The sequence below is a fragment of the Hippichthys cyanospilos genome, chromosome 16 (genome assembly GCF_059441005.1).
Source record: "Hippichthys cyanospilos isolate Australia breed blue-spotted pipefish chromosome 16, RoL_Hcya_1.0, whole genome shotgun sequence".
In the NCBI taxonomy this organism is placed as follows: Eukaryota; Metazoa; Chordata; class Actinopteri; order Syngnathiformes; family Syngnathidae; genus Hippichthys; species Hippichthys cyanospilos.
In genome coordinates, this window is record NC_142384.1 from 10,411,731 (window position 1) to 10,438,800 (window position 27,070).

Here is a 27,070-nt window from a genome sequence, read left to right on the forward strand (position 1 = left end):
AAAAATCGACTTGCTGTACATGTTTGTTTTTTGCTGACAATTTACCTGACCAAACATGGTCTTATTGAAAAAAAAAAGCCTTACTATACATGGTTGTTTTGTTTTTGTTTTTTAAGAAAAAAAGAATACCGTACATGGTTGTTGTTTTGTTTGTTTTTTGTAAAACAAATGCCTTACTATTCATGAGCATTTTGTGTGGAAAATTTGCCTTACCCCTTTGTGTGTGCCTCACACATACATGTCATTTTTTGCGAAAAAATGCTTTACTATACATGGTTAACTTTTGATTTAAAAAAAAGTCTTACTTTAGATAATTTGTTGAGAAAAAAACTCACTTTACATGTTTTTTTTCTCGAAAAAAAAACTCCACCTCAGTGGAGATGGTTGCTTTTTGCAGATTGCTGGAGCTTCTGGCATCCAACACAAAGGTGAGACATGCTTTTCTTGTTTTACATGGAGTTTAAAAAACACTATACAGAACATAGTTATTCTTTTAAATCCCTTACTACATACACAGTATAAAAAAGCGGAAAAAATAGTTCTTCAACAAACATTTCAGAGAACATATATATATTTTTAATTCATCATTTCATAGAAAAAAAAAAGGACAACACTTTTGCACAGTTGGGAGTACCGGTCATAATCCATTCACAGGTGTAACACGTGGCCTGATTGACAGACTTAACGGCGGGAAGAGGATTGTCACACGCAAAACCACAAAAGTCCACTCACGCTCACATACATGTCATTATTGCGTAACACTTTGATTGACGGCTCAAAAGAAAACTGCAGTATAGCAAACGTCCACTAGAGGGCGGACGACCTCTTTCAACATGCTGGGCTCCTTCTCTTTTCACTCTCCCCTCGCTTGATCCCTTCTTTTCACCTTCACTGCTTTGCCTCATTTTTTTTCACCCCCTCGCGTCCCTGAGCCCCAGACCAACACCCCCACCCACCTACTTCACTCCTTTCTCTCCTCTGATTGGTTCCAGACGTGCCACTGGGCTCTTCTTGCCGACTCAACATTCCACAGCTGGAGTCCAAATCCATGCAGCAGCACACAAAAAAAAGCAATCCTGAAGACGGTGAAATGATCCTAAATCTGTTTTTTTTTTTTTTTTTGGTGGGGGGGTGGGGGGGGGCGGTGGTAAAAACAACACTCTTGTATTTACATTGGTGTCGGTGAGGGGATCTTGTGGTTGGCAAATGTCCTAAAACAAAAACACACACACACACACAACAAAAAAAGAAGCGAGAATGTCTCGAATTATCTTGAAGAAAAAAAAAGAAAGGAAAATGCCACGAAGACAAAACGGTGAGTAAAAAAAGTAAGTAGGGTTTCAAAAATTAAGAGTATCAGGGTCAGACAAAGGCAAATCAGGGTTAGGGGTTCAAGATCTCGTCGGGATCTTCATTTAAGGGTTAGGCCTTCAAAGTTGAACTTTATATAAGGGTTTTCACTTAGTTAGGCCTGTCCAATTAGGGTATGAAGTCTCGGTGAGGATTTCAAAATTGGCTTTTGAAGCGTTTGGGTGTCAAGGGTCAGACAAATTCAAATCGGGGTTAGGGTTTCAAGAAAGTATTTTGTCAGGTGAAGTTGTGGCTTTCAAACTACGGTTTTAAAGGGATAGTGATTTAGACCGTTTATCATTACGGACGGCAGGGGGTGCTGCAGGTGCTGCATTTACCAAATATGGCCGCCTCTGATTACTGATGTAATATCATTTCATGTTGGTCATTATTACCGACATTAAGAACACATTCATTGGCAAGTTTTTGAAATTTACAATCATTTAATGTATTCCTTATTAGTGAAAAACGGTCTAAATCTTACACACTGTGCCTTTAATTCAATGTAAACGACATAGGATTTTAAAATTAGGATTTGAAGGCGGGGGAAATAATCCCAAATCTTTTTGTGGGGTAAACACAACAGTCATTGACTGTCGGGGGAGGGGCTACTGCGGTGGGTTGGGGGGGGGGGCTATTTGGCAAATGTCCCAAAAGAAAACCACAAACCACTTTCACAAGCGTGAAAGTCTTGCAGTGTGTTGACCTAAGCTGCGTGGAAAGACAAGAAAAATCAAAATAGCCGTGAAAAAGTGTGCGCCCGGGGCACTGTGTTGAAATTGGAAAAACTTGCTGAATCGGGGGGGACACACATGATTTTTTTTTCAGGGGGGGCACAACGCAGCAACACTCGGAAGCCAAAGAAAAGTGCAAGAAGAGAGCAAGGAGGTCACGTCGCGGGAAAAATGGACGCCTCCTCCTCCAGATGCCGACGTGTCCGAAGGGAAGTGGGCGGGGTCGAGATGATGACATCACGTTTGCGGTCGACTTGACTTGTCTTGGTTTTAAATGAGAAGAAAAAAGGAGCGAGGGGGCACTTCCGAGTCTTTTTTTTTTTTTTTTTTAAAGGTGACATTTGGAAAATATTGCTTATAGATGAAATTACACAACCGAAAAACGCGTCTGTGAACAAGACTTTCTAACGCACGACACGGTTCCCCTGCAGCGAGCTTCTCCGCTCATGACTTGGTAGCAAGGCTGGGTGAAGATTGGTTATTTTCGAGCGGCGGTCCGGAAGCGCGAGCGGACGGCAGAGTTATGGATTACGGGCTCAGCGATGAAGCGCCGGCCCCACAAATAATAACAATTTGATCCCGCGGTAGAGGAGGCGGGGTTAACGGTGGCTCATTTGCATATGATATGCCAGACTGATTTCGTTTGCTCTCTAGAAAGTGTGCTGTAATAGTTCATCCTTGGAAAGCATGTCACAGACACACTTTGAGACAGTTTCCAATCGTAGGGTGGACAAAAAAAATGGATAATACGTCGCCTTTAAATTGGGATGGCGCCGCGCTCTGCGCAGCCTTTCACTTTTTGGGGGATTTTTTTGTCAAGAATTTTTTGGGTCCCAGCGGGAAGTGTCCCGAGACTACTCGGGCTGCTCGTTGAGCTCCATGTCCGACACCAGGATGTTCTTCTCCACCTGCTCGCCCTGGCCCGAGTGCGTGCGGCTGTAGCGGGCGCCGTCGTAGGAGCCCCGCACGCCCACCCCGCCGCGTCGCCGGTACAGGTAGATGACGGCCACGATGAGAAGCACCAGCACCACGCCCGTCACCAAGACCACGATCAGCGTGGGCAGGTGGTCGCCGCTCAGCAGCTCGTTGGAAGACTCCAAGACTGCAAAAACAAAACGCCGCATCTGAGCGCCGAATCACATCGTTCCACATTCTCTCTCTCTCTGACTCTCCTGTCTCATTCGGTCTCATTGGTTATTTCCCTCGCTGTCTCCCTGTTTGTTGAGGTCTCACTCTTTCTGTCTCCTTCTCTCTTGTCTGTTTGTGTCATTCATTCAAGATTCTCTCTCTGTCTCCCTGTTTCTTGCCGTCTCACTCTCTGTCCCCCTTTTTGTCTCTCCTCTCTCAACGATGTCTTGTCTGTTGCGCTGTCTGTGCCTCATTTGTTCGAGATTCTTACTCTCGACATTTGTTGCCGACACTCTGTCTCTCCTCTCTCTCTCCCAGTCTGCCTGTCTCATTCATTCGCTCTCTCTCACCATCTCACTCTGTCTCTCTGTCTCCTCTATTACTGTCTCCCTCTTTCACTGTCTGTCTGTATGTCTCTCTGTCTCTGGAGGCCTCTGTCTCTTTTTCTGTCTTCATGTCTCTCACTGTCTGTCCCTCTTTTTCTTTTTGTGTCTCCGTCTCTCTCCCTCTGTCTTTCTCTACTTGTTTCCTTCTTTGTTGCTGTCTCTCTTTCCCTGTCTTTCTGTATGTCCTTCTGTCTCTGGGTGTCTCTTGCTTTTTCTCCCTCTCTTTGTCTCTTTTTCTGTCTTCATGTCTCTCACTGTGTCTTCCTCTTTTTCCTGCTGCGTCTGTCTCTCTCTCTCCCTGTCTGTCTCTTTCTCTACTTGTGTCCTTCTTTCTTTCAATCTTTCTTTCCCCATGTCTCTGCCTCCCCCTTTTGCTGTCTGTCTGTATGTCTCTCTGTCCCTGGCCGTCTTTCGCTTTTTCTCCATCTCATTGTCTCTTTTTCCTTCCTGTCTCTCACTGTCTCTTCCTCTTTTTCCTTCTGTCTCTCTCCTTCTGTCTGTCTCTTTCTCTACTTGTTTTCTTCTTTCTCTCGTCTCTCTTTTCCTGTCTCTGTCTGTCTCTCTCTGTGTCTCTCGTCTTTATACATATATAGAAATAGATCTTTCATCGTCAGAGCTTACTTCTCGGCCGCTTGCAGATGACGCCATGCGTTCGATTCCGGCACGACCCGGGCTTCCAAAGACCGCTGTTGCTCTGGATCCAGAAGCAGGAGTTGGGCGACAGCACCGAAAAGGCAACTTCAAGAGACTCCCAGTTGGTGTACGACATCTCCGTCTCCTCGCTCCACACCAGACCTCGACCTGAGTCACGTACACAAACGTGACCAAAAATTTGATTCAACTTACTTGTACTCGAAAGCTCTATTATGGAGTTTTGAAAATAAACAAAACATTTTAGGGCCAGAACAGTTGGTTGCTTCGTGTTACTCTGTCCTTTAGTATTTGTTTGGTTTTACAACAGAGAGAATTTTGTTTTTGAAGATGGAGATATTTGATATTTGTACTTTGTGAATGGCCGAACGTGCATGAGCCACTGCCGCCCTGATTATTTCTGAAACGAACTTCCCAGACATCTGCTTTCATGGTTATGTAAGACAATTGCAAAGAAAGCGGTGACGTTGATCAAGAGCGAGCTGGAAGGAAAAAATGATTTGGAACCTTTGACGGTGACTCCCAGCCAAGCTCCGTGGGCCTGCTCGGCCGAGCTCTGGATGTGCTCCCACACAAAGGCGTTCTCCGTCTCGTCCAAGATGGAGAGGAGCTCAGCGCCGACTGGGAAACGGCGAAGGGACGGCGATCGGTTACGGCGGGGACATCTTCGCAACATGCGCTACGGGGCGAAAGGGAGGCCCTGACCTTTCTGGCAGGACAAGCGTGCTTCCTGCTGCAGTTTGAGTCTTTGGAGGTTGAAGGCATAACAGTGGTTCCGGAAGGACACCCAGGCCCAGTCGCCCACGGAGCGAGGGCAACTTCCCGGGTAGACCCACTGGTGAGTCTCTGGCGCGTCTGTTTCCGAAAAGGGGTGGATTTATTTATCTTTTCTAGGATGGTCAATGTGTCTTTAGGTGTATACGACGCAAACGACAAACTTTTTCTTCTCTAAACTTACTCATTATTGTTCCCAATGATATTTTTTAATCAAATTAAGAATGTGCTAAATGGTGATACTGTTACCCACCGCTAATCTGACAGATGGCAGCATCCAGTTTGGCATCGCAGGGGGTCATGGTCCACAGGCCGCTGGTGGTCATGTGACCGCAGCCTGACAGCTGATTGGGTTGCCCGTCTACCCAGTTGGAATAAGGCAAGTCTTCCTCGCCCAGCCAGGTGAAGCTTCGGCCCTGACGATGCACAAATGAAGGTTTTCACTCAACTTGTCATTTCGGTCTTTTTTTTTTTTTTTTTTAATAACACATTCAGGTCTATTGACGGATCAAATATACTGAAAGTTCAACAAGAACTGGCAGTAAAATAAATAAATAAATAAATAATAAAATAAAATTAAAAAAATGCAAGAAATCTCAAGGTTGCTATATAAAAAAATGCTAAAATTTTGAGACATATTATACTAAATACACAGCATGTTTTTTAAATCACAAATAGAAAAGGGACCAAATGTATTAATGTAGGAGTTACAGTATTTTTTAGGGCTTTACTTTTTTACTTAATCCTATCAAAGTCTCATGAGAACAGAGTCATTTATATTCTTAAGATTTGAATATGTACTTACTCTAATAATCTATGTGACAATTCAACATAAGTCACTTGACACCATTTTATTTTATTATTGTCCAATGTAAAATGATGTTTGGTTTATATTCTGCTAATTGCAGTACAATATTTCTAAACAAAATACTGTCAAAGTCTGAAGAGACCAGGGTTTTATTATTTTTTTTATTATTATTTACAAACTCTAATAATTACTCATTTGTGTTACTGGTATTGATTTTTAAACAAAACTAAAATCTGAAGCATGTTCTGCTAATTTCATAACCATATTTTATGTACAAAATCCCCATATCAGATAACAACACGGTGTATAAAATTTTACAAAAATCTCATAAGACCAAAACTATTTTATCGTAATATTTTTTAATTTATTGTACGTTATCAATTCCAACGGCTAACATTTTGGTACGTAGTCTAATTATCCCAAGTCACGCCATGTCTTTTTAAAATGATATTTTATTCCAAATGACCCAAAATTTGGTGCAAATTCCATGCTAAATTTCAACTTGCAGAAGAGAGGCAGTGGACTCACCCCAAAGTTGTAAAGTGCGATCCAGGCCGGCAGCCGCACACTGTTCATCAGCAACGTCAGGTACGCCTGCTGGACGGGATCTTTGGGTGCCGCCAAGGTCCCGTTTAAGGAATTACACAGGTGCAGGGCACCGGTCCAATCCAGTCGTTTCTGGACCACCTGGTAGGTGATGCCACCCAGCTCCAAGCGCTTAGAAACGGTGGCGGGGATCAGGGTAGGCGCCGCGGGCATGCCTGGATCTGAACAAGAAGTGGCGTCACATCACTAGATGCGACGTATGTGTTGTGTATAGTAACTTGCATGAAAAAAAACGTGTTAAGTTGGGACATTAGCAAGTCAAGCTAGCTCCGTATTTTAGAATTGCGCACCTGGTTGCCTCTGACAGAGATAGCCGATACTTTCTGTCTCACAGGCCCTGGAGGTCCACATGCCCTTGTGCTTCTGCGGGTTGCCGTGAATCGTGGACACACAGTTTCCCTGGAAGGACACGGCGAGGCCGTCAAAAGGGGAGGTGGGGGGGGGGGGGGCATATATATGTAGCCAGTACCGGGTTCTTGTCATGATGCGGCCCTTTGTTGTCGACCGGCTGTCCCGGGGCCCAGTTGGTGTAGCTGAGCAGGCCCGGGCGCGCCCATTGGAAGTGACCTTTGGCGTCGGAGCTGAGGCCGAGCCACAGGTCCACGGTGGCGTTAGACAGCAGGGTGGTGACAAAAGCTGCGAGCGGGAGAGCGAAGGAAGTGAAGAATGGTTGCGCAGGTGTGAAATGAAATGATAACAAAATGGTATTACCTTGCTCCAAATAATTGGACACCACAGCTAGGACACCGCCTTGCAGCTCACATTTGATTTTGGCCGCGGACCACGTGGCCCGCTGGGACTGGAGCTCAAACACGCGAAAACACTAGCAAAGACACATCGATACATCAGTTTTGCACATAATAGAGTTTTTCAATTAATCAACTAATTAAATTTAAAATGTACAGTGAATAAAATAATATTTTAGCTTCGATAATGATTAGGCTGATACCGATTCCACGCGAATAGCAGGTGTCAATTGGAAATATGTTGTGAATAACTATAAAAATATTGTTCTATATTGAATGATTTAAAAAAATGTTGTTAGTATAAACCAATAAATAAAAGATCAAATAGGAATTACGCTTTGTCATTTTTTAGTTTACTTTCATATATAACGTATTTTATAGCTAATTTAGTAAAAATTCTTGCAAAATTCTCATCCGAATATAACAAGTTTGATTTAATTAAAATACATGTCATTTCATTTTAGATAATTTGACTCAAAAGCAGGTATTGTATGTATTTAAATAACTACAATGCAAAAATTTGATTAAAAAAGACAGAGAATTTTTAGTAATGTATCTGTAAATTTGTGTGTAATTAATGTGATGAGTACAGAATACAGAATAAACATTGCTTAATTCCTCACATTGAATTTTGGTGACTTTTATCAACTGAAAACAATTACAGTGCATGTATTTTTTTAATTTTTTTTACAAAATCCTGCAAAATCCTGCAAAAGTCTATGAATTAATTTTGTTTTGATTATATATATATATATATATATATATATATATATATATATATATATATATATATATATATATATATATATATATATGAAGAGAGAGAGAGAGAGAGAGAGAGAGAGAGAGAGAGCAAATAAATGAACAAACAAATGAAAAAGAATGAACAAACAAATGAATAAACCTTGCGCTGATACGAACTCCAGCCTTCGGGGCAGCCTGATGGCGGATGGGGGGGCGATGGGGTTGGGGGGGCGGTGCCAGTGACGTTCACCCTCTTGCAGATGTACGGTAGGTCAGACTGGCACTTTTGCTCAGCCCATTCAGCTGTTGAACAACGGCAAATACAACTTCTTTACGGTTCACTAAACGCTCGCCGATTTGTGCGTCGCCATTCGCAAATTAGTCATTTGAGCAATGATTAAAATAGCAATAACATAACATACCATAACAATGTTGGCAGAGCAATACACAACCCATAATATCGCAAGGCGTCGACAGTGGGGCTCGTCTCACCTTTGCTAGAAATCATGTGTACACATCTGCGGTCGCGACTGAGGGGGCGTGGCCTGCCGGCAGCCCAGGATATGTAGTTGAGCACGGAGTGGTCGGACCAGCGGAAGCGTCCGTCGTTGTCGAAAGTGTGAAGTCCCAGCCACCAGTTATCGCCCTCTACCTTTACCATCTACGACAGGAACACAAAACATCATTTGTGATGTTATCACACTGCCAATGAACTTTTTAGTCGTGCTTTCTTTGCCTGGTTGAGCGTGGCGGCCAGGAATTTCTCCTCCTGCGCCGAGTGGACGGAAGCCAGAGAGGAATCGAACCATGAACAAATTCTCTGGGCCTGGTCCCACGTGGTACGGTGGTCGAAAAACTTGTACTCGGCCTCCTGAAAGCCGATCCATTCCGGCGTAGTGGCGCCTAACGAGTGAAAAAGAACGCGTTATTTTATTGCACTTTCATTTGCTGCGAGGTCACGTAAAAGCTAATACGATTACCTTCAGCTGCTTCTGGTTCTTTCTCGACCCTACCTAAAAGCATGGAAAAACAAAGATTTGGAATTTGCCATTCTACCATGCAGTGCAAATCGTGTCGGTTTGCTACGTTATGACCATTTGATTAGAGCGCTAAACAGTCCTCAAAATGTTCTAAACAATCCGAACAAATGATGTGATTAAATATGCTGTTTTACTCCAGTCCAGCAGGTGGCAGTAATGCAAATAGAATACGCACGAGCCAAATCCTTTGTACTGTGTTGTAATGTGTTAAGACATTGCTGATTTTTGCTCATTTTCATTAAGATAAAATCAGCTGATTGGTCAGGTCCTAATTTGTACCTCGCGGGATCTTGCAGATCCAGTCCAGTGGAGAATCACAGTGCATGGCCAGCCAGGTCATGGAACCCAAGTCGGCCGCAGCGCACTGTCGGATGTTGTAATAGTAGCGGCCAAAGTTCTGGTATGTGACCTAGTGATGACGTTTCATCATGATCAATGAATGTGTATTACGTTTATTCATGTATTTTTAAAAAGTATCAACACTCACAGCTAGTCCATCACTCCACTTCCAGCTGCCATTATCCATCGGGTTCCTGCGGTTCAAACCGATCCAGAACCAGTGCTGTTCGTGGTCCTCAGACTCCCTGTAGGTCACATTGTCATCAGTACCACCATCATCTTGATTGTCGTCATCATCATCGTGGTTCACAAACCCAAAGGCCTCATGCAGGACTTGGAGAACAAAATGCTCCTCATCGGAGCTGCCGATGCTCAGCAGGTCAGCGCCGTGTTTGCGACAGAATAGGTGAGCCTGCAGCCAGCTCAGTTTCTCATCGAGTTGCGGCCAATGGAAGACCTGCGCACACAGCGAGGTCAATGATTACAGAGTTGAAGATGTATTTAAGGCTCTACTAGAGCAGACTCTTCTGATGTGTTAACCCTTTTGGGTCACTGGGTCCATCCATGCCAAAGTACCCACTGGTTTTATTTATTTATTTATTTAGCAGATTGGAATTTTAATGAAAGTTGGTGCACTTGTTGATAGAAATGGCATGATACAAATCTCAAATTTTAGATCAATCATAGCAGGTGTTTTGAAGCTACAGATGGTCCATATTTTGACCTCGTGGCTCAAGTGACCTTTTAAGGTCGTTCCACACCAAAATACCCAGTAGGTTGAAACAGGCAGATTTGAATTTGAATGAAAAATGGTGCACCTGTTGATGGTGATGACGCAATAATAATTCCGAAATTTCAGATCAATTGGAGCAGGGGTAGGGCCTGCAAAATTGTAACATTTTGGAATCAAAAATGGGCGGGGCCACCTTCCTTTGAACCCTTAACGACAACTGGGTCAATCTTTCCAAATCCGGTATCGTTGGAAAGGGATTTCAACATCCTTCAGAAGATTGGTGGATATTTTATTGATATTTTGACCATGTGGATCACGTGACCATTTAAATGGCGAGTACCTTGTAACAATAGCGCAGGTTGCTGTTGCTCTTCCAACCATTAGGGCAAGAACCACTGAGGCTGGGCGTGGGCTGGACGGCGGGAATTGAGGGCTCCGGGTTCAGGGTGGCATCCTGGTTCTGGCGGCAGATGTATTTGGCCTTCGACGACGCGCACTCCCGCACCTCCCACAGGCCGGTTGAGGAGCCGGTCGCTATGGAGACGCAACCTCCTCGGACGCTGACTGAAAAACAGTACGTAAACTGTGAGAGGTGTGTCTTTGACCTGCAGCACACACGAGCGTGTGTGAGCCACCTGGCTGGTCTCGGTTCCAGTTGGTGTAGGTTACTTGGTCCCCGCTTTGCCAGTGGAAGGAGCCGGGACTGCCCTGGTCGTGCAAGCCGATCCAGAATGAGTCATCGGATCGACCGAACACAAGACTGTTGGCGAAGGCCTGCTCAAACCTTGTGAGGGCGATTTCAAGACACATTAAGTGGAGATTGAGAAGGAATTTCCTGATGATTTAGTGGCGGCTACCTGTTGGTGATTGTTAGGAGGGACGCCTTGTTTTCCTCACATGACTTCCTGGCCTCGTCGAACGTCAACAGATCCTCTGACACCCAGTAGCACGATGGACTGTGCCACTTCCAGCCCTTAGGGGGGGACAGATATATAATGCTAACATCAGCATCAGTTGGAAATCATTTGTATGTGCTATGTACTCAGTATGAGAGTGCTTAAAATAAACTCTGAAACTACATGTTCATAAAAGCAACTTAGACTAACAATAATAATTGCAAAAATATAAAAAAAAAAAAAAAAAATTTAATATCACACAGTGGCTTTCAGGTTCATTCTAAATGTGATATATCAGTATTATTGTATGGCCGCAATGAAGAAGGAAGTTTTTACATTAAACTACTGAAATCGTAGTTTACTAAAGTTTAGTACCACTGCAAGTCTCTGCTAGCTGTAATGTGAGGACAGCGTATGGCGCAATCATTTGCAAATTTCATACTCATCAAGAATAACAGACCATCGATGCATTCAAATGTAATAACTGTAATTATAATAATGACTACAACAATAACGTTGTATCATTAATGTTTGATTGAAAAACCCTTGCTTCAGGTTCCTAGGATAAAAAAAAAATATATATATTATATATATATATATATATATATATATATATATATATATATATATATATATATATATATATATATATATATATACACATATATATATACGTAAACATAGTATGTACATACATTATACTAAATATAAATATAGATATATAAACAAACTATTGCCAAAACAAGTGACTAACTATTGATAAACAAACTCAAAAGAAAAAAAGCAATGATTAAAACAATCCCAAACTGTTGTACACCTGACTAACACAGAAAAAAGTGAAAAAGAGTGAACTGAATCACACTCTTTTTGCTGTATTAGCTCCTGCAAATACAGTATTACATCACTTGCAAACTACAACAAGAATCAAAAGCGACCAGAAATGATATTTGCCTGAACAATACGAATTGTCATGCAAAAAAAGGAACAAAAGAGTGAATATTTACGTCAGTCAAAAGTGCCCCAAAACACACAATACGTACAAAAGAAAAGCACGTGGGTGTGAAGAAATGACTAGTGTTGCTGGCACGAATGCGCGCAGACGCATCATCCGGCCAGAGACGCGAGGTCATCGGGGGTGAGACAGACGACGACTCTTCACGCTAGTGCAAAAAATCCAAAATGCAAAAACCGCCGCCTCGTTTTTAGCATCTGCGCGCAAACCTCAAACCCCTCATGCCGCAACGCCGCATTCTTTATGCAGTGCATACTCTTCCATACTCAGATCCACGCCATCAGTCAAATATAACCAGTTTTCACCTCGAGCAAAACATTTCGCCAATATGTGAATCAAAGGCTAGCTAATTAGAAATACTGTACAGTCGTGACCCCATAACAAAGGTTTTTGTAATGCAGTTTTAGTGAGTAATTTATGGAGCGTCTAGTAATTTATAAAAATATACAGTAGCAATAAAACTAATGTGAACTATTTTTGTTCACATTTTTTGCTTTATTTTAATGGACATTAGGTTGTTCCTCTTGCTGTGCATGACTTGGCCACCAGGGGCAGTATAAGGTTGTAAATAGAGCTGGTCAAATGTCTTAGTAAGACATAGTATTATTAGTAAAATACTGTGAGTATTTTTATAATTTCAGTCTACATTTGTTGCTTCAACATTTGCGTTAAAATACCCAAAGGTTATAATAGCACCAATATCTGTAAACCTCATCTGAAAGTGGTTGTGAAATTGTTGTCAGTATTATAATGTAAAACCTAAATGGAGGCAATCATATGTGAAGGCACTGCTGCATATGCTTGAGTGGGATTAAGATGTTTGTTTTATTCCATAATCTACAAATAACCTCTTTACCAAATTCCAAATACAGCAAAAATTCAGAAAATGTCTGGTATGTTATTTCATCTTGTTACCCTATATGTTAAGCTATGCAATGATGTGCTGTCGGAACTTTGAAAAATTGTTGATTAGATTTTGATTTCCTTCAATTTTTAGGATAAAGTGAAAGTAAACAGTAAACTATGATATATGAATGATGAACCTGCTATGCCTCCACAAATATGAACTTCTCTTCACTGTTGAACAATGTGAAACTTTTATTAGGTTAAAGGTCCAAGAATCCAAGAGCAAGTCCTCCAAATTTGCCTCAAATTCCAAATGTTTTCTACAGACATGACCGATCATATTAACTCCACACGAGGGATGAGTCTTGAAAAGTCATCAACTTTTTTACTTCTCCTCAGATGCCCGAAAACCTTCCATTTTTACGTAACGCTTTTGTCCCCCACCCCACAACAGGAAGTGCTTCTATATTGATCACAGCGCCACCTTTTGGCAATTTCAATTCTGGTCATTTATGAAGAAGATTCAATTCACTTTTACTTTATATCCGACCACATTTTGAAGCACTAATAGTCTTTATTTGTTTCATCTTGCTGCAGCGAGCTCACTGAACAGCAACAAACATTGAAGACAGCTTTGTTAGCTTAAGCATCACATGGCGCTTTCGCTTGTTGTTTCACATGTTGAGCTCGGCTGGAGACAAACTAGGCCGCGGAGTGAACTTCTGTCACATGACCACCCGTTGTGCTGTGTTTACGCTCTAGTGGAGCTGCACAACATATTATTGTAAATTCCATTTTTGACTTAAGTCTCTCATATGGGAAAAAAAAGGTACAGCCAGACTCTTTATAATGTAAAAACTCAATGCGCCAGAAATGAACACTTTGAGTGCCATTGACGTGAAAAGACGTCAACCCTACCGACGAGCGGTATTGATGTCAAAAACGATTTTTTTTTTCAAGTGTTTTACTAAACGAGTGCCTAAAAATTGGCTGATCTAGATGAATTGGCTACTAAAAAAGAAATGAATATCTTGAAGTCTTAAATAATTGGGTAGTAAAGTAACCAATTATTTTATACATTAATGGAATGAATTACCCTAGGAAGTAAGGAAATACTTTAGTACTGAACTAATCAATTACTTTAGTACCTTAGGTACAGAAAGTAATCGAGCAGAAGTAAATACTAAAGTAACCAATTACTTTAGTTAATAAGTCCAGAAGTAATCAATTACTCTAATATCCAAAGTAAAATAAATACTTTTCTCAGGTAAAATAATACTTAGTTTTCGAAAAAAAAAAAAAATACTGTACTTAAGTTTTTTTTTTGTACTTCACTAACAATTTCGAGATACTGGCAAAAACTATTAAAAACAAACAAACACAGATACATGAATACATTAAAACAGAAACAAATACATAATAAATAAATAAATACCTGAATAAATAACGCCTGGACTCTTCCAAAAAATGAGTTAAGATGGAGAAATTTAACAATGTGTGGTTAGAACTCTCAAAATGTGCTGGCAGGTTCTACTTTCTTTTTATTCATTGGCTTGCATTAAAAGAGTTCAAGAACATACTTTGTCCACTCACGCTTAAAACGTGAACCCTCTGCAACTTACGAATCACACTAACACGTTTTCCGAGAAATAGGACCGAATTGGACTTTTGTGGGCCCGTCAAGTCAGCGACGGGAGCGTTATGTATGGGCCGCACATGTGGCCGTGATTACGGGGGTGCCGAATCAAAGACAGATGTCTGTGTGGATTTGCCCCACGTGGGTTTTGATTCACACACTTTCTTCATGCTGTCCTCACTGACTGCGTATAAGGGTCACTTTGGAAAATATAGCGTAAAAGTTTGACGGGTCGGGGGGAGTTTCGGAGGTTGATGAACAGCTGGAACACGTAGAACAATATTCAGGCTCCCAATGGGCCTGCAGACCGTCAGTAGCTGCAGACGCCAATAAAAGGCTCAATTCGGACTTTACGGACGTAGGGGCAGGTATGCTATATATACACACTGAAACCACAGTGCCATGTGTGTGTGTGTGTGTGTTTTTTTTTGTGGCTTTTCATTGTCACTCCCATTTGCAGCTTGCTGTCAAAATAAACATAAACCAAGCTTACAACTTTGCCTAGCAGTTAGCTTAATATTAACATAGGAAAATATGCCACAAACGGGCTAACAGCATCAATAGTGATGGTGTTATAATCAATGAAGAATAGGATAGCTGAAAAAAATTGTGCAGCAACATATATAGACAAGCAATATTACAGCACTCACAGACATTTATTCTTTAGCAGCTGATAAAAACAGCAAACTTTATAGCTGCTTATTGAGTCACTTACAGTAGTTGTTGACACATTTCTTCGTTTTTTCTGTATGATTCTGCCCCTTATGGCCAAATTGCACACACCATATAATGAGCCACAATTTATTATTAAGCCATTATTAAGCCATTATTTAAAGAGAACAGCCATTATTTAAAGAGAAAAAAGGGAGAAAAAAAATCAAACAATCTACATAACTTGTAGCATTTCAATAGTTGAAGACTTATAGAGCATACATTTAAAATTGAACATTTGCCGTTACAGAATGAATCCAAGTCTTACAGTGTTAAATAATTAAATGTAAGTATATTTTTATTGTTGTACTACTGCTCTTGTTGTTGGGAATTACACAATTAATTGTTGTTATTATTATTATAATGATTCATCATTGCAGCGTAATTATTTTAATCACAGTTCATATTGCCTAACTCTTTATTATTGACAGAATATTTTGTATATTGTGTAAAATAATAACTATTGTAGTAGTTCAGCATAAAATGTGAAATGATTTATCGCACCTATGAACACCAATACTTAATCAATATTACATACATTTTTACCTATCATTGAAGTTTTTTTAAGAAGTTGAATTTTGAATATCAAAATATTAATAACTCTGTGTTCAGCAAATCAATGCATGATTTTCCTGAGACCCAGCCTATTTGTTTGTGTCCACTGTTGTTCGTTGTCCATTTTGTGCAAGCAAGACCGCAAAGCTAATCGCATCCCGTCCACACACGAGACACCATTGGAAAAGCCGGATGTCCTAGACTGACCACTCTAGGACTTAGTAGGGTAGCTCCAATAAGACAAAAGACATAGACCAAAGACAAATGTCCACTCTAGTGGACACAAATGAATAGGTTGCGTCTGAGGAGGATTCATGAATTCACTTTAAGAATTTAAACCAAACAAATTCTACTTTACTGAAAGCATCATCTCCAAAATTCAGTCAGTTGTCCTAAAAGGATTCTCAAAGCGCAAACTGAAAGGGGTGTCATACTTGTTTGCATTCTTGGTGCTGAGGTTTGTCTTCGCTCTTGGTAGCGGCCTTCTTGCAGATGGCGGGCAGAGTCAGGTTACACGGGCTGTCGTCCCAGCGGCCGTCCTGGAAGCCACACACGCGCATAGCTGCCGAGTGTACACAAACGCACGCGCGCAAGGACGGGAATGGGGGAGGTCACTCACGGCTCCCCACATGGACACGCAGTCTTCCTGCGTGTTGCGGAAGTTGTTGGGTTCAAACGGGTGCCAGTGGGTGAAGATGACGGGCGTGTGGTCGCTCCAGTGGAAGTCCATCTGCATGGCGATGTCGTGAAGGCCCAGCCACAGCTGCTCCGTGTCTGAACGCGCGCACGCAAACGCATCGTCGTTAGGAAGGCGCGCATCGCGGGAAGAGCGATGTGGCGCTCGGGGGGAATGTTAATCAAACGCAGAAAGTTTGGACGGACGGTTTTGAGTTTGGAACGGAGGAAGGGGGGGGGTGTCGTTGCTATGGCAACCCGAGACTGGAATGCCCACCATTCCCAAGTGACAGTTAACCAACAATAATAATGTGAGCATGAGTGGTACCAAAAAAAAAGACAATTACTGATTAAATGTAGTTTTGCATATAAGCCTCTCCACGTGATTATTTGGTGTTGATACAACAACAAAGTGTGCGTTTTCCGTCCTGCTACTTCCGTCCTCCCCTGCAGCTTGGGAGGAACTAAATGCTAATTTATCATGACCATTTTTAACATTAATAGCCCAATAATTAGTAATCTGTATTTTTTTTCTGTCAGAACACGGCATCGTCCGAAAACAGTGGTATCAGACTCGGGCCTTACCCCAAACCACTTTCAAGTCTTCAAAATCTCTTTTTCTGAACTTTGAAGGTATCACCTTGTTCATGGAACTTGTGTAGCTCGTCTTAAATGTGATGTCCAAATACTCTATTCACATCTGTAGTGATTACACTGCTAATGATTTAGCATTATAAAAAGTTGGACAATTTGGACTCCTAGCATATTTTTGTGCAAAAATATGTTGAAAACAAGAACCATAAATAGAAAGATATTTTAAATTGTATTACAACTGTGGGTAACTTGTTATTTTTAACTTGTGTTACTGTTCAGTGTTCGAGTTGATTGCTACTTTTGGGATTGTGAAAAGAAAAAGAGATGACATGACTTCCTATTACTGTAAAAGGAAGGGTGGATGCCAAAGAAAAAAAAAATTGGACGGTTGAAAGCAACTGACCTTTCTTGATGTTGCGCAAGATAAACTCCATCTCGGGGAGAGTGTGAATGCTGACTAGGTTGGCGTCCATTTTCTGGCACGTCCTCAGCCCCGTGTCCCAGTCGGCCTTGTCCGGCACCAGCTTGTAGCAGCCTGCCTGGAAGGCCTGCCAGCCCACTTCGCACTCGTACTTCTCATTGTCGGCCCATGAGTCTGCTGGGACATCATAGACGTGATGCCATTGAGGTTCTGGAGCGTGTTATGCGGACTTGCGAGTCGGACTGACCGGTAGTGAAAGGATCCAGAGTGGCATTGGGCCTCTTCTTGCAGACGTAAGGAAGCGTCTCGGAACAATCACGGTTTTGCCAACGACCCGACGACTCAGTCCTGATCACAACGCAGTTCTCCTCATCTTCGTGATTCGGTTGGTCTGCAGAAGAAGTGGGCGACTGCCGCTTATACGACATGTTGAAAAACTCCATTAATTTTTGACATGCTAACCTTGCTCCCAGTTGAGGTACTTGAGCGGCGATGAGTCGGCCCACTGCCAACCGCCGTTGATGTCCAGGTCGTTGAGGCCGATCCACAAGGCGGCGCTGTAGCCGGTCAACAGACCTTTAAAATGAAGAAGCATATATATATATATATATATATATATATATATATATATATATATATATATATATATATATATATATATATATATATATATATATATATATATATATATATATATATATACATACACACACACACACACACACACAAACACACACACACACACAAAATGTGTAAAATAAAATGAAATATCACTGTAGGCGAGTTGCTGAAATGACACGAGTGGTCATAAAATCATCAGAAATGGGTGGAGGCTCTGGAGATTCTGAGTCATCCGAGCGGTTTCAGTAGGAATTGGGGAGCGTTCACAATAATGTCGTTTGTGCGTCTGTCAACGCTTGTAAACAAACCATTGATGTAGGTCTGCTCATGCAGCTTGGTAACGCTGAGCAGGTCGGCTCCCTGCTGCTGGCAACTGATGCGGGCCTCGCTCCATGACAGCCAGGCCTGGAAGTTGAACTGGTAACAGCTGTCCGTCAGCGGGTCCGTGTCCCAGAAGGTCTCGCAGCCGCCATCTAACCAGTCAAAAAACATAAATTAACATAAATCAAAAAACAATATTAAGTGAGAGAAAGATGTACTGTATTTTCTGCACTATAAGGCGCACCTAAAAGCCTTAATTTTTTTAAAAAGCTGATGGTGCACCTTAGGTGCGCCTTGGATCAATCTTGAGATTGGGATTCGTAGATGGGGAATGAAGTGATAAAGTAAGCTTTACCTGTTTCTTTTCTGTGTTTACAGTTGAACAAGGTTGCTCATATTGACATTGAGTAACTATGCTATTGAGAGTTTAGAGATATTGAGTTATTATTGTTATTCCTTTGAGTATTACTAAATTGTGATTGAAAAAGTTTTAAAATATGTCATTAATTGAGGGTGCCCCTTATAATCCAGTGCGCCTTATACATGGAAAAAGTTTTAAAATATGTCATTAATTGAGGGTGCGCCTTGTTATACGGTGCGCCTTATAATGCGGAAATTACGGTAATTGGAAGATTAAGGAAGCAATGAAACGGGAATGGGAAAATGTTCGTGCCACATTTGAACGTGTGTTGGATGAATATATATATATATAAAAAAAATTAACTATACATAATTTATCCTATGTAACTAATGTTATTATAAATAATTAGCATTTTGGCCTGTTTCACTGCCGCTTCTAATCTTTCCTCTTCCTTCCCTTCTCAAATGGGATTTGACGTTGATGTTCTGGAGACCAAGAGTCATCCAAAAATGTTATAATAATGAATGTGTATTTTGGCCTGTTTTACTGCCGCTTCTCCCCTTTCTTCCCGTTTGCCTCCTCAAATGCTCTGTGCCAAGATGGAAGGAGCTCTCACTGTTGACAGGACAGAAGCCCCAACGCTCATCCTGTCCGTAGTCATACGTGGTGGCGCACCACAGGTGGCCGTCCTCCCGCCCGATGCTGGTGCAGTTGTGAAACCACTGACCGTCGTACAGGAAGGGCAGGTAGCACGGGCTCCCGTTGGAGTTGCCCTGGATAGTGTAGATCTCTAAGGAGCACAGAGAAATGAGAGTGGAGTTTGCCATCACAGACATCATAGGATTTGGAATAAATTCATATGAATTCTACAAATACAAAAGATGATAACTGAAACCCACAGTCTAACATTTCTCAGGACGTTTTCCGTCTACGCACTTTTTTTTTTTTGCGCAGTGTGAATAAAAGGGCACGGGGAGGAGGAGAATGCACTTGAAAGACAGGAAAAGTAGGGCAGACATATTTAGCGAGAGCGAGCGAGTGCAAAGATTTCCTCTGGGCTCCGACACTGACTGCCATTCTTCCTCGTCTGACTAACATCCCGTGTGACCTTGCTCAAGTCTGACGCGGCAAATTGTTGATGTAAACACAAGAAAAAAAAAAATGAAAGTGTTTTCAATCAATGTTATGGCCCACGGGAGATGACTTTGAATGGTGGAATATTAGTTGAAACTGTATAATATTTAGTAGGACTGAAACTAATAATTACTTAAATAATCCATTATTCTGTTGTTGTTTTTGTCGATTAATCAATGAATCCGAAAAAATGTCATCCCTTTCTTCATAAAAAGAACAGTAAAGCACCTGTGATTAATCTACTGGTTTGCCCGTAACGTGCCCAAGAAAATATTCCAGATAAAGAAAAACATTGACTGTTGTATTCCACGGCAAAAGCAAATTTTTGACTCGATTTTGACTCACACTGTTATTATGAAGGACAACAAAAATCGGAGCATATATACTCTTGTCAGAGTGACATTTTAAATATTTGGGCAAGGTTGATTTAAAGAACATAGTCAGATCATTAATTCATCATCAAAAATAAGTAATAATGCAACAAACATCCGTCAATTAATAATTTCAGTTTCAATTGCATTTTTTTCGAATTCGAAATATATTTTTTAACTTAGAAAACACTTTTGTAATCCCCTTGAATCCGCAACCAGTTCTTTTTGAAAAACGTTTTGCAGCAATGTTGACAACCCGAAAGATTAACATTTTTTTCAATGTTAATCGATCATCGATGTCAATTATTCTCCAGAATTTTTTTTCCAGAAATGGTCTATTATGTTGTTAATTTGTGCACTTTGACAAAGAAACTCAATCAATAGTTGATACTAGACAATAATAGCAAAATAAATAAATAAATCAAGTAAGTCCTCCTTAAGGTTAAACCTTTTTTTTTTTTTTTTTACATTAACCATTAGATCAGTAAGAATTGGCCCAATCTATTTGATTAAGAGAAAATTTATGTCTTTATTTTTCAATTAATTCCAGCTAACCTACTAATTCTTAGTCATTTCCAATGATGTCTTGTTTTTGGGTGGGAGGTAATTACCTTTAACTTTCCAGCCTTCCTGCGACAAAATGGGCGCAACAATGGATACAAATAAATAGGCTGGTTCTCAGGAGGGTACAGTAATTGATGTATGCAAACTGGGTATCAGTGTCTTACCACGATACGTTTTGGCGCACAGGTCCTGTTTGCCACCATAAACACTCCATTTGGAGCTGGACGTGGACGGCGTGGATGCATTAGAGAACGAGGGCCAGGGCAGGTAGTTGCTGAGGTCCTCCAACACTTGGCCGCAGGTCCACGTCCAGCTCACCTTGAGCGGCTGCCGGTCGCACGTATAGACGCTGAGAGGTGTGCGACCCGGCCCGGAGGCGCTCGTCTCGTTGCCGGCCGTCACGCCCAGGCACAGCGAGGAGCCCAGGTTGAAGAGGCGGCCGCGGGTCACCCACTTCCAGCGCTGGCCGGCCTCCAGGCAGGACGTGGACAGCACCAGGGAGCGCGCGCGCACCCCCAGGCACCCTCGGGTGCCCTCGTGGACGAAGGCAAAGTCATTGGAGTCCAGCGGCGCTGTGGAGGGAAGCCACAAGTCAATGCGGTGCATGAGAACTTTCCACGTGAGCTGCCGGAAGGATCAATACAGCCAGAAATGGGAACATGGAGGATAATCGAGTACAAATGCGTTGTTACGCTACTGGAATGGCTAGCGAATGAGACCCTTTAAATTTCACTGTAGAAGTTATGTCAATATTACTACATTTAACAGATGTGTTTTTTGTGCAAAAGTACCTTCCACTTGAGTACAATCTGTGGGTAGTTTCCTCAAGCTCTGTAGAAATGTGAAGCAACGACGAAATCACGTGGAAGCACATGGTGAATTTCTTTTACTGAAGCTCAAGCTGGAATGTATTCGTTTATAAGAGTGTTGGGGGGTGTCAAAATATTTGTATTTTATGCGCAAACAATAAATTTTAAACATGTCCATCTGGGTGTAACACAAATGCATACAAATGGTCTCAAAAACACATTAAGAGGTCACGCTATCTATCATGCACAGCCGTGAACTGACAGTCATTCTAATTAAAAAAGCATTATCCATATTTGGGTCCAAACGATTTTCTCGGCCAACTGTGGTCCTTCGAACATCGGCCAAATGGCCGTATAAATGGTAAGCTAACCTTTAAGTAATGTGTGTGTGTGTGTGTGTATATATATATATATATATATAAAGTATACACGCCCCCCCACACACATGCAGTATGCATTCAATAGTACAGTACATCCTAATGTCTCCTCCTACAGGCCATTGAATAGAATGCATCTGTTGAACTGAATGCCCTTAGATTTGCGTTGGCTAGAAACACTCATGTACTTTCTTTATTGTTATTGTTTTTTCTCACACAATTTTTCTCTTAACAATTTTGGTTTTGGCAGACCCAAGGCCACAGTGACTGCACAACGATGTGTTTGTGTAGGCAGCACAGACAAGAAAGAAGACCAAAAAAAAAGGGCCTTAAAATCGTCAAATATCATAGACGCATTCCAAAACGTGCACAAATGCGATGTGCAGGAGCCGAGGCGGAAAAGACGAGAAAGTGTGACCATCGGCATTCCGAACCAGCGGGCTCCTGCAAGAGGCCAGGAAGCGAGGAAGCATGGGAACCATCAGCGCTGAGCCAGTGACTGGCTTGTAATACATTCCCCAATGAAGCCCCTCTGAAGCCCCCCAATTAGCCTCCTCTTGAGACAATAAAGTCGCGCCGTAAAGGCAGCCTGCAATCTCTGTGGGAGGCAAGCAACACACATGGTCTAACAGGCCCTCTTTCCTTTCATCTTTTGGAAGTTCGTTTGAACATAGCCGATCTTTTCAGGATGGAATGCCCGCCGCTGCTTTCCCGCTGCTTTTGCCGATTTTGTGGGGGATGTGTCCTTTTGCGAGGAAATTAATAACGATACGTCAATCAGTGTTTCCGACACGAATGGGACAGGGAAGCGCTTGTCGCTGACGAAGCGATTCGGGGAAAACCTCAAGAGACAGACATGTGGCAAGATTACAAGAAAGAAAATAATATGTAATTGCGAAAGACTTCATGCTCTCCAAAGCATTGTAAGCTTTGCAAATTCTTCAATGGCAGAAGTTTGGGACGATTCCTCAGTGAGCTGGCCGACAAGCTGGATGGAGGGAGTCGGTTGGGAGCAGGAAAACAATTAAAAAAAAACAAAAAAAAAAAACAGATGATGAAATACAGAGCAATCGAATAAAAGCCACCCAAGGCCTTATTAAAAAAAAAATCTTTTGAAATGTGCAATGACGTTTTGTACATAAAAGTGCGGAAAAAAATACAGGCAACGCCAAAATTAGGCTCTCTCGTAATAAACTATATGCTTCCTACAAGCAACAAATTTTCCCATGAAAAAATATGACTTCATCTGCCTAAAATATCATTTTTATCTGTGGTAAAATGTTTTTTCTTACAAAAATAATATAAAAAAATATATTGTTCTGCACATTGCAGTTAAAAAAAAGTGACTATACTCTACAAATTTTGCTGTTTTGTTTGCCCCAATAATGACATTTTATAATAAAAAAAAGTCTGGTTAAAATATAACTTTAATCCCTTATTATTAAAATATATTAAAATTATTTCTAAAACAATATAATTATAATTATTATAATAAATAATTATTTTTTTAAATTGAATGGTATTTTTCTACAAAATATATTTGTAGCAAAATTGCATTTTCTTGAAAATCTAACTATATTCCTCATATTATGATGGGTGCTTTTTAAATATCAGACTATATTCTATAATTTTTGCTGTTTTTTGCCCCAATAATAACAATTAGTCAGAAAAAAAATAAAGGAGTTTTCTCTGGTTAAAAATATGACTTTAATCAGCTGTTATTTTCTTCTTTATCAGACAGTTGAAAGACTTCAAGTTCTTATAATTCAAAAATAAAAACTTTTAAAATCTTACCATTTCTAAGAGGTTTCACTTGTTTCAAAACAGACAAAACAAAAAAAGTGTTTGTTTTTTCTTCTCCCGGACCATCATGAAGAAGGCGAAAGATAACGCCGAAACATGTTAGGTAAAACCTTTGAGAAATGTTAAGATTTTTAAGTTTTTATTTTGAATTTTAAAATGTACAAGTCTTTCACTGTCCACCCAGCCCCGTATATTGTAACTTATTTTCTTAAAAACAAATCTTAATTTGTTTATAATAGTTTTCAATAAAGAAAAACATTTTCTCGACAAAAACTAATCCTTGAGCATAATTATATTACAAAAAAAAAAACTGTGACTCTCTTCTTGAGTATGACATTGGCCTTCCCACGCAAGTATTCATTTTGTCTTGTTTTAAGTTTTTAATGTGTTTTGAGTGCACAACAAAAGCCATGTTGTCATTTTTTTTTGGGCAGGGTGCGAAGATGAAGGAAGAAACGAAAAGCCTCGTTAGTTATTTTCTGGAGAATTGCAGAAAGCAGCTGCGATGAGTCACACTGTTCATTCCGTATGTCACAAAACATCTAAAGCTCTGCGTCTGCGTGGCTTCCGGGAACGAAAGGAATGGTGACGGGGCCAAGTTGGATTAGCCCCTCCCCTTTATGAGAACGGAACGTCAAACTCACTACATAATACTGAGAAAATTCAAATATTCTGAAAAGGTTGTTGTACTTCTGTAATTCAACTTTAAAGGAAATTTTGATCATGAAAATATTAAAGAAACTAATAAAATACGAAAAAAATGCATGTAATGGCGCATGGAAATTTCTTGGTTTCATGTTTCATCTTAAATTGCCAAAATAAAACGAATTTTATTTTATACTGTCATTTTTCAGGTAATACCAGTCTAACGATTCCTGTCCGTGGATGTGGCAACACGGTGGGCCGTGTCCCCATTGAGACCCCCCTCCCGCTCTCCCACGATGCGGAAGCGATACCGCAGGAGTCCCAAAAGGTCCAAGTCCTATTGTGAGGTTGACATGTGATTTCGTGAGGCCCGTGGCTGCTGTGGTTTAGCTCCCAGTGACAATTAACATTGGGAGCCCAAGCTTCCTTTATGACACCGCACATTTTTTTTTTTTACTCTGCCATTGTCAAAAAGTTTACAAAGGGTACCAAAATAGCTCATTTGGATCCAGCATACCAATTTTTGCTACCCTTACGTTAGGACACCAGCTGCAGTAGGGTAACTAAAATATGTCAAAATGCAAAACATATTCCATCCATCCATAACTAACTGTACATTGTTACCACAACATACAAGTAGCATCTGTAAAGCTGGTTATATATATCTTTTTTTTGGACAAAACTTCACAGTCACATCCACTAAGGACAATTATAAAGTGTACAAGTAACTCTACGTATACAGGAGTCAAACCCAGAACCTCTCAAGTGTGAGGCAGGTGTTTTAACCATGAAATCACTGAGCCACATGACACAATACACTCATCGTTTTGAGTTTGGGGCCTGTAACGTGTTAATGAAATAATTGATTTCGTGCCCCAATAAAGCCCTCAATCACACATGAGCGAGCTGCTAATGAAACCGGAAGTGAAGGTCACAGCTGGCCGCAGGCCATGTGGGATAAGGGAATGAGGGGGCAAGTCATGTCATGTTCAAATCAGCAAAAAAAAAAAAAAAAAAAATAGTAGCAGCTAGAGGCGGGCTTAAGATGTAGCAACTTAGTAAATATTCAGCACAAAAAAGGTTCAAATCATCTATTATCACTCCCAGGGGTATTTTAGTGTCGGTCTTAACATAAAACTAAAGGAATAACACTTTCAAAACAGACACTGGCTTAATGCTAACATAACTGAAGAAACCATAAGACAGCCTAGCAATAGCATCAATAGTTACACGGTTATACGGTTTTTAGTGTTAAGTGTTGCACAAACACAAATCGTGCAGGAACACATATAGCCACACAATATAACGATATACACATGCATGTATTCTTTGTCTGAAAAATGACCAATATTAGTGCCAGTTTTTGAGTAACTTATAAAACTATTCTTTGTTTGGCTAAGGGACTGTAGCTATACCGCCACCCGGTGGCCATGTTGGCACAACGGAAGAAGCCAATGTTAATTTTACCAGTGTTTTTATATATTCAAGTTACTTAATGAAGAATTGGTGCGCTGATTTAACACAGAAGAAATAAAATGCAACTATAATAACTACTAAATGAGCAATTTTGACAGCGGGAGGTTAAATCAATATTATTATTAATGCGCTCTTTATAATATAGTGGCGTATCTAAGTTTCAAACAAAGACCAATTTTGTGTGATGTAGTGACTATGCAAAATACTTTTATTTAGCTTTTGAATATAGTTATTTGTCATGATTTTCATGCAAAACTGTCAATATTTCACAAATTTCGCCAGCGTGGGAAATTACTAGGGCACTGTATGAAATGCTCGGTTGCCTAAAAGAACTGCCGTAATTTACCCACCATGGAGCTTAACACACACGCACAGACACACAAACACACACACCTCCTCCTCCCCTTTTTTTCCTCTCCTTCTTTCATGCACATCTGGTTCCACTCACTCTCGGACTTTTTGGTTCGTGGCAAAGCAAAAGCAGCAAATCCACAATGAAATACCCGAGGAAGAAAAAAAAACATTTTCATTGTTAGATACCTTCAAGTTCCCCTTAAAGATACGAATGACAACGTGGAGCAAAAAAAAAAGTAAAAAAGCTCACCCGTGGCACTCCACGTCACGTCCACGCAGAGTAGCAACAGCAGCAACAGTGAATACAAAGTGCGTCGTTGGACTAAGTGGTGCCGACCGGTCCATTTTCTCGCCGTCGTTGTTGATTGTCGGTGCCGCTCGTCGTCGCCGTGCATGCTCTCAGCTGCAGCCCTCACGCACGCGCACGCACGCTCACGCACGCACGAAAGAAATAAATTGTGGTGGGCGCACACACCGTACACACACAAAGAGTGAAAAAAGTGACACGAAGGTTCCCCTCAAAAGAGTTTGAACTGCCTGCTGCTCTTACGCGAGCAAATGAATGGAGCCGCGTCAACAATGTGTATGTGTGTGTGTGGTTACCAGAATAAGGTGTGAGGACCCCCAGTGGCCGCCCGGAGGAGACGCAAGTCACCGGACACTTCATTAGGTACACTGTCCTGCACGCATTGACTGACATCCATCAAACCATCGAAAAACTAACAATATGCTCTTTTTGGAACGAATATTAGGGTCGTGTGTAACAGTAGTTGTAGCAATGTACTTCAACTATTATTTGACCTACTTGCTTTATTCAAGATGTAGACTGGTCCCACGGTCCACGTTTTG

At 41.1% G+C, this 27,070-nt stretch overlaps 1 protein-coding gene across 1 annotated transcript; it reads right to left on the reverse strand.

Moving 5' to 3' along the window:
- Positions 1-553: 553 nt before the first annotated feature.
- Positions 554-26,853, reverse strand: mrc2 (mannose receptor, C-type 2). The gene is made up of 28 exons (XM_088437676.1): positions 26,472-26,853; positions 20,922-21,329; positions 19,305-19,478; positions 18,315-18,479; positions 17,848-17,961; positions 17,633-17,776; positions 17,368-17,559; positions 16,315-16,469; positions 16,130-16,234; positions 10,897-11,012; positions 10,675-10,823; positions 10,380-10,603; positions 9,621-9,763; positions 9,455-9,551; positions 9,247-9,376; positions 8,908-8,940; positions 8,664-8,830; positions 8,420-8,588; positions 8,088-8,230; positions 7,149-7,260; positions 6,907-7,073; positions 6,728-6,836; positions 6,360-6,598; positions 5,277-5,439; positions 4,955-5,104; positions 4,757-4,870; positions 4,220-4,399; positions 554-3,186 (listed from the first exon to the last, which is right to left on the reverse strand). Exons 1-28 carry the CDS (start codon positions 26,614-26,616, stop codon positions 2,939-2,941), a joined length of 4,455 nt encoding a protein of 1,484 aa, XP_088293802.1. The 5' UTR covers positions 26,617-26,853; the 3' UTR covers positions 554-2,938.
- Between the last annotated feature and the right edge of the window lie 217 nt (positions 26,854-27,070).